The following is a 13688-nucleotide window of genomic DNA, read 5'->3' on the forward strand; positions in this document are numbered from 1 at the left end:
CGTTCTGGAAATCTGTCTCGATACAAACGTACCGCACCACGGCTATTGCCCCATGATAATCCATACATCAAATGGGCATCTGCCAACTCCACATTTGTAAACATTGCACTGACTGCAAAACCACGTTCATGATGAACACTAACCTGTTGATGATACGTACTGATTTTCTTGATGCTAGTACTGTGGAGCAATGAGTCGCATGTCAACACAAGCACCGAAGTCAACATTACCTTCCTTCAATTGGGCCAACTGGTAGTGAATCGAGGAGGTATAGTACATACTGACGAAACTAAAATGAGCTCTAACATGGAAATTAAGCTTTTCCGGACACATGTCCACATAACATCTTTTCTTTATTTGTGTGTGAGGAATTTTTCCTGAACGTTTGGCCGTACCTTTTTGTAACACCCTGTATACATAATCTCTTACACTAATCTATCCAATGAAGCCCCAAACTTTTCAGTAGTAAAATCTTTGGTACCTCACCTAGCAGCATTCTCCAATGAACTACTCTCAGAAGTACTTTCAAATTACCCACCATTACCAATGTCAATTTCATCTGAACTTGAAATTCCTTACAGAGTTCAGATGATGATGAAAGTAGTATAGTGCAAGATGCAGAAGTAGATGCTGTGCAATTTTGTTCCTCTTGACTTTTCTCTTCTTCTAATTTTCTCTGCCTCACTCATTTTTCTTTATGCACAAGTATTCAGTCTACTCCTACAAGTTAGGCTTTATGCTCTGGCTTTTTCTGTTGAAGTAAAACCATCTTGTCTTCTTCCAACTTGATTATCTGTAGAGCTTGGGAATGTGCAGTATCAAATAAACTGTACAAATTATTTGTAAACTACTTTTCACAGCACTCAAACATGTCTTGAGATGATTTTGCAATTTTCTCCAACCCAAATTGAAGATAATAACTTTTTGTGAATAATGCTGAATATCTCTTGCCAAAATTCTTGTTCTCTTCCAAAATACATGCTCTTGGGAACCACAAGATCAGCACTTCCACTAATAGTCAACTGTACTTATTGTATGTTATAAAAAACTTCTCTATGTAAAGGTTATTTGGCATTTCATATTTCACACTAACAACACATGTCTCTTGGCACCACATAATTGTTGTGACATCTTAAACAGAGACTGTAAAATACATGTGATACAATCAGAAACAAATAAATAACTGACTGCACTGGACATACACACACTCTGGCATAGGTTACAGTGCTTCTATTGCAACAGAATTTTGAGCAGATGTGTTTTAGAGTCACATGAACAATACAGGATGGAGAACACACAAAAATATTAAAGTCAGAAAATATGGGCCACCTTAACTGATAGATGAGCACTGTTTACACTTTCTCAAAAGATTCCATCACACAAGTGACCACTGAAATCATGACATCACCACAACACACATAACAAAACAGCACATTCTGCTTTGTGTACTAGTGGTTAAGCGTTACATGCAGGTCCAGTGAAGTTACAGCAGTGGGATCACATCAGAAACCTCTGCTTCATACACTTAAATTGGGTATACAGTGGGATGAAACTACTGCTGATATAAATAGGACTCAAAACTCACAGCTTCCATCTTTGGCATCAGGGGCTATATTTTTATGTGGATTGGCACAGCCTCATACTAGCAGTATTGTACTGTAGCCGATGCTGTAACTTGCTACTTGACTAACCATGCTGGCAGTGCCACCATTGGGCCTGTACTGTAAGTTCACAATTTTCCCAGCAGACTATAATACTGTGGCTGACTGACCTGTGTGACTATCAGTTGCAGTCACATCGTGAACATCTTTCAGGTCCCTCAAGGGAATGTGTTAGGCCCAATAATGTTTCTCATTTATGATGCTAATGTGAAAAATTTGGAGTCATTACCACATACTAGAGCTAGTGCAGTGATGATCCCACATAATAATAGGTCATCCTTAATGGGTAAATACATGATGTGTAAGTGCTCTTGGTCAGAGATTCATGGTGCAGATGTCTTCCTTAGCCCAATCATCAAACAGCAGAAAAAGTCAACTAGGCGAAAGAAATTGTGTAGTCACAAATTTTTGCACAGTGCTACAGGGGAGTGTCATGAACAACATACTAAAAATCCTGACTAGTGGGATGTCATGGAGGAGGGATTGTTGAAATGTCACTTTTTGTTGTTGTTACTGAATAGCTCAAAAAATATTATATATCAAATTTCCTGCAGAAAAAGTTCTATTTATTTTCCTCCATACCTGTAGTTTCCAGGTCACAGTGGACAGAAAAACTGCACATTGTCAAAATAATTGTTTTAGCAGTATAAAATCAATGTTTATTTTTAAATGAAGTGGGTTGATTACACATATTAAATGTATGTATCACATCTAAGTGCAGTAGAGCTGTATTAATGGACGTATTGAGTTCTGTGGGTGTAACCAGGGAAAGGGGGAATGTATGGAGTAGAAATGCGAAGGATGGTAGGTTGCCAGATTGTGTTTAGGAGCTTCCTTCCTTGAAAAGTCTGCATCAACTCAGCACTAAGCAGGTTATTCCCCATTCCATTTACCTCACAATCAAATACAGGGTGTTCCACAAAGTTATGATTACTCTCCCCAGTGCCCAGACATATTCGGGGGATCTTTATTTTACAACAAATGCATTAACACTGAATGGAATGCAGATATGAGTTAGTAGTAACACTAACACAAGAAATGTATATAGACCTAATCTACATAAATATCTGCACACTGTTCTACACTGCTAGAGAGGAAATTGATTCTTAGTCACCCTTTACAGCAACTGTAGTTTTCTTCTGGGAAAGACGATATTCTTGACTGTGAGCACTGCTTGAGTTGGAGTTTACAGACAGACAATACCTCCCCAGCATTTCCTGTCAACTTCTCATATGTGAGTAGACAAAATAACTTTCACTAAGCTCGTGTTTATATAGTGGAGTTACCTTCAGTTTATCAAGTGAGTACTTACTCACAGTTGTTAACACTCTAAGCGCCAAGCCCGTAAAATTTACGGGCCTGGGATCGCGCGAAAATCACCAAGCCCGTAAAATTTACGGGCCGCTACATTTAATTTCATTCAAAACACTGCAACGTTATTTCTACGGGTTTGGCCAGCGCTATACGTTTTTCAGATGTTTATTAACAAAATGCGTCCATAGATGTCACGGCAGCGCTGTAATTCATGTTAAAACTTATCTTTGCGTTCTCAGTCTGTATATCATTCAGTTGTTTGTCATCATGTTTCGGCGCGGTTTATCAGACGCAGAAATTGCGGATTTGATCAATCATAGCGACACTCTGGATAATGTAGAGAGTGATTCAGACGATTCTGAATGCAATGGTGTGTTTGAAGGTACGTATTTCCGAATTTTCCACGTAATTGTGCAGTACGCACATATCTGTTGAACATGTGTAAACGATGTATGTAGTTACACATAATGTGATATTCTTTTTAGAAGACGAGATTGATGACAGTTTGTCTTCAGATGAAGACGAGAATGATGTTGAAGGTGTTGCTTCAAATCCAGCAGCTGTGCCGTATCCGAAAGACAGTGAGTGGACTGCAGTTGACACCTACCGACCTCTGCCTGTCAACACGACACCCAGGCAGATACTAGTGGATATTGATGAGTCGAGTTCTGTACTGGATTGCAGTAAAGTGTTCCTTACTGACAGTGACGTAAATGAACTCAAGAGACAGACAAATTTGTATGCATCACAGACAATACAGAAGAAAAGAAGAGGAAATAATCTGAAGCCCCATTCAGTTTTGAGTTCGTGGAAGCCAGTGACTATAAGTGAGATGAGGCGTTTCTTGGGTATTATTTTCCACATGTGTGTTTCGAAAAAGCCCAAAATTGCGGACCATTGGAGCACTAATCCTGTTCTTAGTTGTAACTTTTGTCCCCATGTCATGAGCCGTTTGCGTTTCACTCAGATACTGTCATGCTTGCATCTTGTTGACAATTCAAATCAGAAAAAACCAGGCGAAGATGGATTTCATCCACTTTACAAAGTTTTGCCATATTATAATAATTTGAAGGAGCGATGTATCCAGGCATATCGTCCCTCAGAAAAAGTGACAATTGATGAAGGAATTTGCCCATTTCGAGGTCGTGTGAGTTTCCGTGTTTACATGCAAAATAAGCCTCATAAGTATGGACTGAAAGTATATGCTGTTGCTGAAGCCAGTAGTGGCTATGTTGTAAATTTTGAAGTTTATGCTGGTAAGCATATTGTTGACAATTCTTCGTCTGCGGTTATTTTGCGATTGTTGTCTGACAGCAGCTTGCTGAACAAAGGCCACACTGTGTATTTAGATCGATTTTATTCCAGTCCAGAGCTATTTCAGCAACTGGCAGAGAAAGGCACTGGAGCTGTTGGTACTGTGAACAAATCCAGGAAAGGATTGCCTAAAGATTTAGTATCTGCTACGCTGAAAAAGGGCGAAATGTCTTTTCGGCGTAAAGATAATGTATTGGCAATGAAGTGGAAAGATAAGAGAGATGTGTATACATTGTCTACAAGGCATCAAGCAACATTTGGTACGCATACTAAGAGAAATGGGTCTGTAGTATTGAAACCACTTCAGGTACTTGATTACAACCTCAATAAAATTGGAGTGGATATTGGAGACCAACGCCTGCAGTACAATCCGTTCCAGCACAGAACTGTGAAATGGTGGCGAAAATTATATTTCCATTTGCTGCTTATGGGAGTATCAAATGCATTTTGGCTGTACAATGCAGTGCACAGGAAGAAAATTACAATAACAGACTTTATAACAGTGCTTGCAGTTCAGCTTGTTGAAGACGACACACTTGAATTCATTCCAAGAAATGAAGGAACTGTAGGTCGGCTAACAAAGAGACATTTTTTGCAGCACATACCTGCAACTACTAAGAAGTATGCTGCTCGTGTGTGTCACGTGTGCAGTTCCAGGAGCAAGAAACAGAGTGGCAAGGCTTCTCGCAAAGAGACACGATACGAATGTGAACAGTGTGGCGTTGCACTCTGCCTGGAACCTTGCTTTAAAATTTTCCACACTAAAAAACAATATGATTCTGTGTGAAATTTATATGTAATACTGTATACTATCAGAAACATGTAATGTAGTGCCACAATTTTGGTTAAAAATAAATCACAATTGTATTCCCTTATTCGTATGACTTTTTCTAAATTCTTAAAACATCTAAGTGATTTCTATAACTGTACCTTAAAGCTGTGCATTGTAAAGTAGTTTCTTTCACTCAGAATTAAAGTAGAAATGTGCAGCTTCAAGATGGTACCAAATTTGCCACAATCCAAACAGTAGATTTGATGCAGTAATTTTTTTAATATTGGTAAAATTGCCCGGTTTCTAGGGACGGGTGCATAAAATAGGCCTGGTACAGAGAGTGTTAAGTCAGCTATTATGTGAAACAATTCAACAGCTTGAACTGTCGACTCTCTATCACATTGAAGAGCCTGTCCCAAGCGTAATGTGCTATCCACATATTGATTTTATTGTATCAACTTTAACTGTCTGGAATACTTTTCAAAGCCTGCGGGGTATAAAATACATCACCCTAGCCTCCGCACTCCCAACATCTGAACTGACTCAGAGGAGTAAACTATACCCTTCTATAATAGAAGTGGTAGGTCATGTGTGTTATAGAATTTCCCATACTTCAACAGATACTGAAATGACAAAAGTCATGGGATAGCAATATATACGTATACAGATGGCAGCAGTATTCTCTACACAAGGGCATAAAAGGGCAGTTCATTGGCAGAGCTGTCATTTGTCGTCAGGAAATTCCTGTGAAACAGTATATCATGTGATTGTGGTCATACAATGGGAATTAAAAGCCTTTGAATGTGGAATGGCAGCTGGAATTAGACACAGGGGACATTCCATTTTCAAAATCAATATTCCATGATCCATGGTATCAAGAGTGTGCAGAGAATACCAAATTTCCGGCATTACCTCTCACTACAAACAGCGTAGTGGCCAGTAGCTTTCACTTAACAACCAAGAGAGCATCATTCACATAGAGATGCCACTGTTAACAGACTAACAACATTGTATGAAATGACTGCACAAATCAAAGTGGGACATACAACAAATGAATCCAATAGGTCAGTGTGATGAAATCTGCAATTAATGGACTATGGCAGCAGATGATTGATGCAAGTGCCTTTGCTAACAACACAAAATCACCTGCAGTGCCTCTGCTGCACTCGTGACCATATTGGTTCGAGCCCAGATGGCTGTTGTCCAGTCAGATGATTCCTGATTTCTGTAGGTAAGACCTGAGTGTGGCACAGACCCTACGAAACAATAGACCCCAAGTTGTCAAGAACTGTGGAAGCTAGTGGAAGCTCCATAATGCTGTAGGCTGTGTTTATAGAGAACAGACTAGGTCTTCTGGTCCAAACTGATCACTAACTAAAAATGGTTATGTTTGGCTACTTGGAGACCTTCTGAAGCCATTCATGGACTTCATCTACCCAAATAATGATGGAATTTTTATGGAGGACAATGTGAAATTTCACCGGGCCACAAGTGATCATGACTGGTTTGAAGAACATTCTGGACAATTCAAGTGAATGATGTGCCCTTCCAGATCGCCCATCATGAATCCTATCAAACATTTATGTGATATAACTGAGAGGTCAGTTCAGGTACAAAATCCTGCAGTGGAAATGCTTTCACGGTTATGGATAGAGGCTGAATGTCTCAGTATTTCTGCGGGGGACTTCCAATGACTGGTTAAGTCCATGTCACTTCAAGTGGCTGCACTATGCCAGGCAAAATGAGATCCAACACGATATCAGGAAGTATCCCATGACTTTTGTCACCTCAGTGTAAATCAAGCAATCGATTATAGTAGGTTATTGTTCTAGACTGTAACATATCAGGTCCATTCAATCATACATATCCACACTTATCTTGGAGACACACCATGAATGTGTGGTTAGTGACACCACTTAGTGCAACCGGCTATATATGTGCCAACAATTCCTGTGTGGAAAAGATTTGTGCACAAACCCATTAACACAATTAATCACATGAGAAGCGCAATAACATTCAGGTGTTTCATTAATTCACCACCAAACGACTACAATACAATTACACAGCTTCACAATACACTGTCCACAACAGACAGCAACAGCTGTCACATTTACCAATACAATTCCTTTCCCACTGACCCTACACAGGACACTAACAACAGCACATTTACAAATTAAATACTCCTCAGTCGCTGTTTAAAGGAATGTATTTTACATAAAAGCTTGCTTAGCACCTGAAAGGAACTCTACTATCTAGAAACAAGCTCAATGAAGTAATTTTGTCAATTCATATAGGAAAACTGGACAGGAAATGCTTTTGAGGTATAGTCTGTACGTAAACTGAAAGTTGAGCGGAGACCATAGTTAAGAAAATCTCCTTTCCCATAAGAACACCACAGCAGCTGTACAGGATAGCTAAGAATCTATTTCACTCCTGGCAGTGTAGAACAGTGGTCAGATATTTACATAGATTATAGCAACATACCTTCCCTCACACTCCATTCTGCACCCATGGAACACAATTTATCCCATACTATGGCTCTATCATACATAGATGTCATATACACATTTTGTAATTGTTTTTAATCCACTTTACTTAAAAATAAACATTACTTTTGTACTGTTAAAACAATATTTTTGACAGTCTGCAAAAATATTCTGCAGGAAATTCCAGGTAGTTTCATTTTGTACTTCGAAAAATTTTCAATAGGTTCCACAGTTTCTATGCTATTTGAGAAAAACATGAGGAGAATAAGACTTTTTAGCACCCCTTCCCCCTCACATACCACACTCAGGAATTTTGGTATGGTGTTCATGACATCCCCACGTAGCGCCATGCAAAAACCTGCAACTACACAGTTTGTGGAAGATGGAAAATACTGAAATAAAGAAATGTATGAAACCAAAGGAAACTCATACTGATTTTCTGGGCATACTGGAGGACTCTGCTCCTTCATATTCAGTGGTCATCAAGTGAACAAATAAGTTTAAATTTGGTCAGGAAAACTCTGATGATAATTTACTTAGTCATCAGCCAAGATATGCCACTAACCCAGAAATAAATGCAGATGCCGCTATCCCAGAATTAACTGCAGAAGTGCATAAAATTGTCTCGGAGGAATGGAAACTGAAAATGCGTGAAACTGCTGAAGCTACAAGTATGTCATCTGAATGTCATCACATTTTAACAGTGGAATTGAATATGAGAAAACTGTGTGCTAGATTGCTGCTGTGACTCAAGAGGGTAGAGGCCACCATGTAAATGGATCTTTTGGTGTATCTGCAGTGCCATTTTCCTCAACCAATCTGAGCCCACATTGCCAGACCAATAGGTGTCTAGTAGTCATCTACCACCTGGGTATCACTGCCCTCACCCAGCAAGCAGCATTCAGTTCTGTTTCTGCTAGCAGAAGCAGAAATTCACCAGCACCATGTCACCGCCCAGACTTGATACCGTCCTTGCAATCTGGAACCAATGCGCATTGTGACCTGCTGCTCCAGCTGTGAAGTCTGAGGCACAGACTCCTGGTATTGCTCATGACATGGGATTTTAATTTTCTGCCTACTGTGCAATCTAAAAAGATAGCTACTTTTTTGCAAGATAACTTTTCAAAGGATAGTCTCACACAAATATTTATTTGTGTTGTTTTCCTGAGAACTTTAAGTTGTCCAAGAAGTCTTCCCTTTATTGTCAAGAAGGATTTTTCCTATTTGTTTTGAAATGCCAACAGAGTGCAGAACTTCCGTTTGTGAAGAAAAATTGATTGTGTCAACAAATTGATTCACTAGTATAATCACTTACTTACTGGAAAATTGCCCCAAGTTGGGACTCTTCATTTTCAAGAATATCACATAACTGTTAAAGATAGGGCTCCTGTGTTACTGTCACTATGTCATTGGCAGGTGTGCCTATAGACCTTACCCATCTGATCCTCCTTCAACAGATGTAGAGGGCCAACTTCCGTTTGTGAAGAAAAATTGATTGTGTCAACAAATTGATTCACTAGTATAATCACTTACTTACTGGAAAATTGCCCCAAGTTGGGACTCTTCATTTTCAAGAATATCACATAACTGTTAAAGATAGGGCTCCTGTGTTACTGTCACTATGTCATTGGCAGGTGTGCCTATAGACCTTACCCATCTGATCCTCCTTCAACAGATGTAGAGGGCCAACAGGGCTCTTCTGGTGAAGCTCATGGGTCGGCTGCACTTGTCACTGAAGGTTTCAAAGCACAGTGACACAACCCTCAACCCAAACCAGGGGTTCCCACAGCCACTGCCTCCCTTCTGTGTGTTTTACCACAAAGTGAAGCCATGGTTGTGATACCTAATGCAGATGGAACAACCTTTCCTCCTCCACAGACTGACAGGTGACACCCGGCAAAACACTTATCATCGGACAAAGCCAGCCCCTTTGTATACCAGCTTATCCAACAGCTGCATCCTGAGGCTGGTCCAGACTCTGTTTTCTATGACATTCAGAAGTCCAGTGTCTCAGACTGTTTTGATTCCAATGTTGATGTGGCTGTGGCCAACCGCAGTTTTATCCGGGGACACTTTCCTGATTGGCATTTCCAGTGTAAACATTCATGTTTCCTCCCTTGTGCGTGAGGCTCTCCATCACAATTTCCTCAAACGTAAGGCTACCTCCCTTGAGTCTTTTATTCTTTCAAATTTCAAATAATGGTTAACAAGTGTCAGATGCTAATTTAAATTAGCATATTGTATTATGTTCCTTTTCGTTTGCTGAAGAAGTGTTCAAGGGTACTGTGTGGCCACTAATATCGCTACTTGTCTGTAGAAGTAGGAAATATTTGTCATTGGAACTACTGTCAACAAACATGATCTAGCAGGGTGTGGCGTGAGCTACCTACATTTCCGGAACGTTCTAGATGAGTCTTGCTATGTTCTAATAGGAACATTTCCCATAAATACTTCCACATCCATCGCAAGAAACTGCTCCAAACGATCGCGTGAACCTCAAAGTCGCTGGCTTGCGGTCTAATGGACACCACACTGTTTCATTGTTCAACCAAAACCCCTCCCTCCCTCCCACCACTGTGATACAATTTCAGCTTCTGTTCTTTAGTCATCGCTCAGCTAGGTTCAGCACCGCATCGTGTTAAGGGTTGTGTAAATTCAATGTGACTTGTAAACGGACAGTGATTTGCATAGACGTTTGTGTGTTGTGAATGTAAAAGTGCAGCGTATACAGTGGCAAAATGACAGATATACATAAGTTTTTTGTACCTCAGAAGTGAATTAAAACTACAAATGAAAGTGGAGGTGTTGAAGAAGAGAGTGTCTATGATGAGGTATCACAGGAAATTGGTGAATTAAACACAACCATCACTATTAAAAATTCCAGTAGTTGTGCTAATGGAGAAAATAAAAGATGAAGCCAGTACCTCTGCTGGCTTCAAGTGCATTGATGAAAAGGGTAGCAGTATCCCGATCAATATTCCCGATGTCTGAAATTACATTGAAAAAAAGGATATTGAAAATTGCCTAAAGTATAGGATTTTATTGAATCCATGGCAACCTGAAAAAAGTTATAATTTTAAGAATGACATAGACAGCACAAAAAGAACATTTCAACCAGACTGGCTGTCATTATATCCATGGCTGGTCTATTCTAAAGCAGTTAAAGGTGCCCTCTGCAAGTTTTTGTGCTTTTCAGCCCACGCATAACGCATGGTAGTCATCACGGTACATTCATAAGCCGCCCATTCACAAATTTCAAAAAGTTCCATGATTGTGTAAAAATGCATATGAATTCCAAGTGGCATAAAGATGTAATAGAAAAGTCAAATAATTTCATTAGTGTTGTGACAAACAAAACTAAAAGTGTGGAAGAATTCGCCAACGAGAATCTTCCGAAATTAGTACAAACTAATCGTGCAAAGTTAAAATCAATTGTTTCTTGTGTATTGTTTTGTGCATTACATGACTTACCTTTAAGAGGAGAAACAAATTCAAATGCTGTATTTGATGATTTGTTACAATTTAGGTTACAGTCAGGTGACGAAACACTGTGGAACCGTTTTGAGGGTGCACCTAAGAATGCTACCCATGTTTCTCATAGAACCCAAAATGATTTATGTGCCAAAGTACTAAGAAATGATTTGATTAATACCATCAATAACAGAGAATCATTTTCAGTTTTGGCAGACAAATCAATGGATATTGCAGGCACAGAACAACTTTCTCTTTCTGCGCGTTATTTTGACCATGCAACTAATGTTGTCAGAGAAGACTTCCTTGGATTTACACCATTAGCAAGGTTAGATGTAAAACATATCTCCAACACAATAATATCTACTTTATCTGCTTGGGAATTAAATCTAGATAATATGGTAGGACAAGGCTATGACGAGTGCAGTATGATGGCCGGTAAAATTGGCAGAGTGCAGATGATTATTGCTGAGAAATATCCCAAGGCTCACTTCTATCGTTGTGCTAGCCATAGACTTAATTTAGTTGTGAATGATTTGAACACCTTACCAGAGTTTAGAAAAGCCATTGGTACTATCAAAGAAGGAATTTCTTTTTTCTGGGGGAGCAAGCAAAGGAAAGTCCTAGTTGGGAACCTTCAAAAACTGTGTGAGACACGCTGGTCTGAGAAGCATAAGTCTATAAGGAAATTTAATGATAAGTTTTTAGAAATTGTTGAAGCATTACCAATTTTACATAAAGAAGGAGATCGTGAAACTAGTCAGAAAGTCTGGCAACTATACTGCACACTTACTTCTCCAACATTTATTCTTACATTAAAAGTCATAGCAAAATATTCAGCCAAACTAGAACCTGTCACCAATATCCTACAATCAGTAAACATTAACTTGTTAGAAGTTTCAGAACACATTCAAGGAATTGTAAAAATGTTATTGGATGACAGAGAAAATGTGGAAGCTGAATTTGAAATGATAATGAAAAGTGCTGAAAGTAACTATAGTGCACTGTGAATAGATGTCACTGGCATTTGACAACTGTGAGTGGTCCACGACAAGTGCGTCATTCAAATCATCCATCAGTTTCTGTCACTGAGTACTACAGAAAATCTCTCTTTATTCCATATTTGGATTCCCTAGTCCAGTCCTTGCAAGAACGGTTTTCAGAAGATAACAAGGCATCTTTTGAGATTTTCTGCTTGCACCCAAAGGTAATGAAATCTCAAAGCAACCTAGATATGAAAAGGATAATTGAAAATATCAAAAGATTTTATGGCGATCTTTTAGATAACTTCACTGAAGAAGCATGGACATGGATCAGTATGTGGAAACTCAATAAAGTAACTGAAGGAGATATTGCTCAATTAAGCCTGACTGATATACTGGACAAAGCCAAATTCATGCCCGCCGTAGCTTCAGCCTTGAAGATAGCCCTTAGCTTACTGGCAACCACCTGCTCTGCGGAAAGATCGTTCAGGTACTTAATTAACACAGTAACATTTTTCTGATTGTAATTACTTAATTAGAAAGACTTTGAAACAATTTCTTAAGTCAGATGAAACATTTCTTCTAATTATTTTTAAATCTTGTTTGAAATATTATCACAATAGAGTAATTGAAGAAGGTTACACTGAATGAATTAATATAGGCCTACGTCATGTTTGTTTGCAGCACTCACAGGAGTGTGAAAATGTGGCTACGAACTACCATGGCAGATAATCGACTCAGTTGTTTCTGTATGGTGTCAGTTCATCGTGATAAGATAAAATCAGAGGAGGAGTCCTTTATCGAAAAAGTGGTAGATAGTTATGGGAAGGACCCGAGATGAATTCAATTCCTGTTTAAGTAATGCAGGTATGTGAGTAGTCAAGTTTTGCACATTATTAGTAACAGAACTGATTTCCACAATCGTATGCCTTCTTTTGTTCTTAGTATTAAATTTACAACAGTATTTCAAACTATATTAATATGTTTGTAACAATAAAACAGCCACATCATCCTTACAACCAAAGTTCAAAATATTTGTTAAGACATGAATCTGTTATGGGTTGTGGAAACTGTTGTGTACATTTAGTTTTTACTTCACAAAATAGAAAGTAAAGCCCTGTATTTTTCACTTTTCAGGGAACTAACAGAGAAAAGTGCAAATAGCAAGAAAATGTGTTAAGGCAGGCAAAAATGAACGATTTATTCTTACTTAAAAAGAGAAAATAATTTATTTTTACCTATTTAACAATCTGAAATTGTTATTATTTATTTTAAGCACCTATTAACATCTCTCAGCAGTGGTGCACTTACTGACATGGCGATTTGCCTCAAAATGTCCATTTACGAGAGCAATTCAGAATATTCCCACAACATTAACTCTTAAAATGAGACACCTTAACAGCAAATGTGTGAGAAACAGCGAATTCATCTAAAACCGATGTGGCTCACACTAGGGCGTCTGCCTGTAAGAATACAGCATAGCACATGAATCTAAACTTTGCAGAGCTGCCAAATTTTATTCGGAAATGCATTTCCAGTTTTATTTGTCTCCTCTCTATGACCATGTGGAGTCACCACACTGGGACCAAGTTTGAAACATTTGCCAGTTGCCATTTAGTTCAGTATTGCAAGCAAGGGTACACCATTAACCATCCAGGCATTTGATCAATATGGCATATTGTAGAGA

The 13688-nt window shown here is 38.8% G+C and overlaps 2 protein-coding genes across 2 annotated transcripts; both read left to right on the forward strand.

Annotated features, from left to right (window-relative positions):
- The first annotated feature begins 3242 nt into the window (after window positions 1–3242).
- On the forward strand, window positions 3243–9302 carry LOC124779599 (piggyBac transposable element-derived protein 4-like). Its single transcript, XM_047253724.1, has 3 exons — window positions 3243–3357; window positions 3461–4910; window positions 9182–9302. The coding sequence occupies exons 1-3, from the start codon at window positions 3243–3245 to the stop codon at window positions 9300–9302; spliced, it is 1686 nt and encodes a 561-aa protein (XP_047109680.1).
- A 1526-nt stretch (window positions 9303–10828) lies between these two features.
- Window positions 10829–12028, forward strand: LOC124779758 (52 kDa repressor of the inhibitor of the protein kinase-like). The gene has a single exon (XM_047253736.1). It carries the CDS (start codon window positions 10829–10831, stop codon window positions 12026–12028), a length of 1200 nt encoding a protein of 399 aa, XP_047109692.1.
- The last annotated feature ends 1660 nt before the right edge of the window (window positions 12029–13688 follow it).

This window comes from Schistocerca piceifrons, chromosome 1 (assembly GCF_021461385.2).
Source record: "Schistocerca piceifrons isolate TAMUIC-IGC-003096 chromosome 1, iqSchPice1.1, whole genome shotgun sequence".
NCBI lineage: Eukaryota > Metazoa > Arthropoda > Insecta > Orthoptera > Acrididae > Schistocerca > Schistocerca piceifrons.